Source organism: Chenopodium quinoa, unplaced genomic scaffold (assembly GCF_001683475.1).
Source record: "Chenopodium quinoa cultivar QQ74 unplaced genomic scaffold, ASM168347v1, whole genome shotgun sequence".
NCBI classification, from domain to species: Eukaryota; Viridiplantae; Streptophyta; class Magnoliopsida; order Caryophyllales; family Amaranthaceae; genus Chenopodium; species Chenopodium quinoa.
The window spans coordinates 6,208,862-6,215,249 of record NW_018742205.1 but is presented as its reverse complement, the minus strand read 5'-3'; the positions used below and the strand labels follow the sequence as shown (position 1 = coordinate 6,215,249).

At 32.0% G+C, this 6,388-nt stretch overlaps 1 protein-coding gene across 1 annotated transcript; it reads left to right on the top strand.

Annotated features, from left to right (window-relative positions):
- Nucleotides 1-2,650: 2,650 nt before the first annotated feature.
- On the top strand, nt 2,651-5,948 carry LOC110730775 (G-type lectin S-receptor-like serine/threonine-protein kinase SD2-5). The gene is made up of 2 exons (XM_021910599.1): nt 2,651-3,644; nt 4,015-5,948. Exons 1-2 carry the CDS (start codon nt 3,240-3,242, stop codon nt 5,032-5,034), a joined length of 1,425 nt encoding a protein of 474 aa, XP_021766291.1. The 5' UTR covers nt 2,651-3,239; the 3' UTR covers nt 5,035-5,948.
- Nucleotides 5,949-6,388: the final 440 nt, after the last annotated feature.

Sequence of the window (6,388 nt, the reverse complement as noted above, 5' to 3'; positions counted from 1 at the left end):
TTGTAAAAGACGTTGCGAATATTGTACGTACTTCATAATTTTCTTAAAAGACTTTGGGGGATATTAGTCGTATATAAGTATTCGAAATTCATATCAATCTCCTATTTAGCTATCATATAGACAAACGTATTACCCGCCTGTCAAACACGAGCACAATTAAAGACATTAAAGTTACAACTTATCTTAAAAGGATCTTTCATGTATAATCCTGCATAATCTCGAATGTTATCCTCCCCTTCTTCCATTCCCTTGGATGTGCCCTCAATACATAGTGTTTTCCTTTTTTTTTAATCCAACCGGAGAAATAGCAGTGATAACCATGTCAAAGAATATCATCCAATAACATGAAAATAACTGCAACTCTAAATTGATTTCTTCTTATTGTTCTAACCAAGCTACTTGCTTCACTTTCAAGAACTGTTTGTATCAATGATATGTTTTAAAATTTGACATATAGATTAAACAAAATTATCTTTAAATTTAATAAACAATCCGGGCATTGCCTGGGGCACAAATTTTTCGCCAAGTGTCACACCACGTAGGCGATAATTGATTATTAATATGACATGTAGGATTATTTGAATATATCTTTTGTAGAATAGGATAAAAAAGTTATTTTAGTGTTTTATTTTCAATAAAATTTAGAAGATTTAGTAGGATAAACAAGTTATTTTAGAGTTTTATTTTTAATAAAACTTTTGGTTTAGAATTTTATTTTCAATAAAATACCAATATTCCTAGGCAAATGACGGATAAAAGAGGTACAAATGGAAAAAAAAAAATTAAACAATCAAAGAGACATGTTATTACATATAACTATTCTCTTTAGTCTTAACATGCAACCAACCTTTCCTTAGATGTTCAGAAAAAATGAAAAGAGATCACAGCTTTCGACAACCGTTCTTTTTTATTGTACATTATTATTTCTAATTTTATTTATATTATCAAGTGATTATTAATCCATAAAATACCAACAAATGGACAAGTATGATGGTCAAGTTATTATTAATCCATGAGTAGAAAATTTAAATAAATAACACATATATTTTACATAAAATTTTTTATTTTAAAATTCAATAAACAACCCGAGCATCACATGGGGCACAAAACTAGTAACTAATATATAAAGCTAAACTTTTAGCCAGGCCACGAGACAGTGACACTTGGCATTTTAACTTTTCGCCAAGTGTCACGCGTTGTAGGCGACGATTAATTATTAATATGATATGTAGGATTTATTTGAATATATTTTTTTGTAGAATAGGATAAAAAAAGTTGGATAGATTTAGTAGGATAAAAAAGTTATTTAAAGTTTTATTTTCAATAAAATTTGGATAGATTTAGTAGGATAAAAAAGTTACTTTAGAGTTTTGTTTTCAATAAAACTTTTGGTTTAGAATTTTATTTTCAATAAAATACTAATATTTCTATACAAATTACGGATCCAGAGAGTTACAAAGGAAAAAAAAATACAAAATCAAATATATAACCGTCCTCTTAACATGCAACCAGGCTTTCCCTAGATGTTCAGAGAAAAAGAAAAGAGATCACAGTTTTAGACAACTGTTCTTTTTTGTTGTACATTATTACTTCTAATTTTTGTAGATTGTCAAGTGATTATTAATCCATAAAATACCCATAAACGGACAAGTATGATTGTCAAGTGTTTATTAATCCATGAGTAGAAAATTTAAATTACATATATATTTTAGATAAAAAGTTTTATTTTAAAATTCAGTAAACAACCTGGGCATCACACAGACACAAAACTTGTAACTAATATATAAAGCTAAATTTTTAACCAGGCCACAAGACAGTGACACTTGGCATTTTAACTTTTCGCCAAGTGTCACGCCATGTAGGCAATAATTAATTATTAATATGACACGTAGGATAAAAATGTTTGATAGATTTAGATAGAATTTGTAAGATAAAAAAGTTAGTTTAGAGTTTTATTTTTAATAAAATTTGGATAGATTTTAAGGATAAAATTGCTGGTTTAGAGTTTTATAACCCTCTTAATCAATCAATCAAATTACAACTTTCAATAACTATTATCTTAATAATTTATTATTTTTATATCATAATATTCGTGTTAAGGACTACTTCAAAATAAATCCATTTATGATATATTTTAAAAAATTTAACCCACAACTTTATTAGCGGTAGGACTATATTTATATTTTAAAGTATGATTGTCAAGTGATTATATATCCATGAGCTAAAAATTCGAATAACATTTTCTCATGTATAGCGTATATTTCTATAACATATATTGTGCTCTTACAAAAGTCAATGGTATTGTACGTCAACATATCCTAATTCAAAAAAAATATGCACCTCTTATATAAGAATGTTTGTATCAATGACATATTTTAAAATTTGGCTTATAGATAAAAAAATTATTTTAAAATTCAATAAAAAAAATCGGACATCGCCATCAAAGTTAAAATTTCAAATAGGCAATCGTCCTTAAAAAAAAAAAATCCTAAAAGTCTAGGAGTCGAAGACTTACTTTCGAACTAAGGTTTTTGAATAAAGTCGATGAGTACTCAATTGTTAAATAACAATAAAACCGTAAAATTAAATTATTCATCTAATTATGAACATTTTAAGCAACAAATGTTTCAAACGTGGATAGATTTACACATTGGTGATAATCCCTTTAAGAAAATAATTATTACTTTATAATTAATTTATAAGTAGCTAATTAATGTGAGGATTTTTAATACATGAGAATATATATTGCGGGGGGATCCGGGACATCACCCGAGGTACATACTAGTTAAGAGAATAAAGTTTTTGCGTTCAATATCCCCGTTGTAATATAAAGTAATTTTTACCCGTTCATTAAAAAAAAAATCGACAAATCAGCTAAAGATCGACAAATTAGCTGGCCGAGTGGCTTCTGTGATTACCATATGCAGCACAACAAGATCTCCTTATTGATAATGCCTCCCACCATAGCTAAAAGTAACCTCTTTTTGGTACGACAAACATCATTAATAAACACATAAACTTTCATAAACTGTACACTAGCAGAATTATATTACCAGACAAAAACTTTTTTAAAATATAAAATGAAATAAATAAAGCATAGAAAATTATAAAAGTAACAAACTTTTAGTTTATTTTTTGACCCCAAAATACGTACCCACCAACCCCAACAATCTATCTAGAAAAAAACATTCAAATGTTTCTACTAAAAGTCATAAAAATACTGCATAACAGTATAACAAATGAAGTTAATCTATACATTATGTTACATAAGTTTGGTATTTTTTATGTTGATAATATTTGGATGTTGCAAGTCTAACAATGTTTCAGTTGGTTATACGTTCACCTTAGCCATTCCAAGTGATTATAGTGGAGATTTCAATGGGAAGGCTTACTTAATGGAAACTGATCAAATGCCGCTCAATTTCAGGACCGCAATTAGCGTTGAGGCTATGGATGGCCGGTACGCGTGCTCGTTACAAGTCTTCCTAGGCAGTGTTATGGTTTGGAGTTCAGGGCATGTTTCTAAGTTTTATACATCTGATAGTTGTGTGCTCGAGCTCACGAAAATGGGAGATCTTCGGTTGAAAGGGGTGAATGACGACGATATTGGTTGGCGTACTGGGACTTCTGGACAAGGTGTGCAGGTAACTAATACTTAATTCTGAATAATCCAAATAATGGTTTTGTGTAATTTGAATTGTTTAGAGTTAAGATTGACTAGATTGTTAGTATTGGATTACTCAATATCATATTTGTACATTAATATGCAATATGCAAAATTATGTGTACAAGAGGATGCAACCAAGTCTATGGATGGGTCGATTTAATATAGATAGGTGATATTCGAGGTTATAGTCAATAAGCTATTGGGTATAGCTCGAGTTTTAGTTTTATGATTTAGATTAGGTAATCAGGTAAGTCTATATTTCCAGTTGGAAAGTCACATTTCGTTTTATTTGTAGCCTTAGAACTAGACCGAATCCTGAATTTTATTTTATGTCGTGTTTGTTGCAGAAATTGCAGTTGCTTGAAAGTGGAAATTTAGTCCTAGTTGATGCTCAAGAAAACATAAAGTGGCAAACATTCAATTTTCCAACAAACATCTTACTCTTGGGGCAGAGACTAAGTGTAGCTACTCACTTGACCTCATTTCCTACTAACAAATCTTCGAGCTCGTTCTTTTCGTTTGAGATTCACCATGACAAGGTTGCACTCTACTTGAATTCAGGTAGTAACAATAACAGCAACAACTACAAGTATTCCTACTGGGAATTCCAACCTTCCGAAAGCAGAAACCTTACCTACATCGAGTTAGCTTCAAGGGGCTTGGAGTTCTTTGATGACAAATACCGAAACTTCTCACAAATTTTTGCACCTTATCAAGATTCAGCACGATTCCTAGCCCTGGATAACAACACTGGAAACCTCGGTCTTTACTACTACTCACCCTACAAGGACAAGTTAGAGGCATCATTTCAAGTCCTAAATACTACTTGTGATCTTCCCCTGGCTTGCTCTGCCTATGGAATTTGCACATTTTCTAGGACATGTTCGTGTATAAGAATGTTAGCAAGGGACCAAGATAGTTCAAACGGCGATTGCAATGAAGAGTTTATCACAGGAAATCAGTGTGGCAAAGATGAGGTAGGGATCATGCTCGAGTTAAAAGATGCTGATAGTTTACTAAAGAATGCTACTTCAATGAGTAATAGTAGCAAAACAAGATGCGCGAATTCTTGCTTAAATGACTGCACTTGTGCAGCTGCATTATACTCATCACGCACTAGGGAATGCATGTTCTTTGATATGGTTAGAGGGGTTAAACAAGTTAATCGAGGAAGCGGGTTGAGTTACATGGTTAAGGTTCCTAAGGGAAGAATTGGGAAGCATAAGAAGAGAGCTTTGCAAAAATGGGTTTTGGTTTTGATACTTGTTGCTGATGGAATAGTTCTGTTTTTAGTACTTGGAGGTCTTGGGTATTTCTTGGTTTGGAAGAGGAAAAAGAGGTTAAGAGATATGAATTGTTCTTCATAACATAAAAGTGTAAGCCTAGATTTTGGGATGTCATTCTTTTATTTTAAAGTGTCCATTTTGATCTCAATGAACAAAATTTTGATAGTTTAGTTGAGTCAAAACGTTGCATAAAAAAAAAAAGGTTGTACTTTTGGTTATAAAAAGTTTGTGTACTTGTTGCTTTTGTTTGAAAGCCTAAGTGGCTTCCGCACTCAAGCCAATGAATAATAGGCTGATTCAAGGCTTTGATTAATATAAAGGGTAATTTTACCCATGTAAGCAATTATGAAATAGGACTTATAACAATAAACATAGTTCAAGCTTGCTGCCAAAGATTTATTGGATGCAATAAATCCATATTACATACTATAGTAATAACTACTAATTTATATTTTCCCTCCTAAACCTCTTCATTTACAATTACAAAATTTTAAAAAAAAATTATAAATTATTTTTTTAAAAAAATTATGAGCTCAGAAGCGCCTAAACACATCAACTAATCAGAGAATTGTGGAGGACCCTCCTTCCACTTTGGCGCAGCTATCCTCACTGCTCATATTAAACATTGTTCAGCAAATTATTTAAAGATGTTGTTTAGCTTTAAGAGAGGCAATGTGGAATTTATAAGGTCTTTTTTTTTTTTTTTTTTTTTTTTTGACAAAGAGTTCTATAAATGAAAAGCATGATTACAACCTAAACTAAGTAAAGAAAGCAGGATTACATGATAGAACATTGGGGGTCGGACCATATAACTTCTTACATTTAGGAAACCAAGTATACCCAGTGGGACATGATGCTATTCTTTTAGAGCCGCTTAACCTGCAAAACAAAGAGTTAGTCAAACATGCTGGAGACCTACTTTGCAGAGTGACATATTTCCTTCTAAACCTGGGACGGGGAGACGACACAAAACCCAACAATATATCAGAGGAGGAAGTTCTTGGGTGAACGGAAGTCTGCAGAGGGGAAGAAACCGACGAAATTGGTAGGAGTGTCGACGTAGCTTCACATGATAACTCATGACTTGCCATACCTATGGCTGGATCTTCTTGCATCAAATCTGGAGATGTTTCACACCTATCGTGCCCTTCCACAAGGGGGTGACTAAACTTCATTGGTGTAGAACCTTCTTGAGTTTCACCATTATCCATCTTCTTTAAAGGATTGGCTACTCGGATGGTAATGAAATTCGTTTGGAGAGAACAATAGTATTGTACTGTTCGCCCTTTGGAAATTGCTCCATACATTGTTGGAGCGAGATGCAAATAGGAATCAATTCGCTTCTGGCTTGAGAATTGAAAACTTAACCCTGTCAGATTTGAGTTTTTTGTTTCTGAAGTTCCCTTCAGAACACAATTGTTATCAATAACGTTAG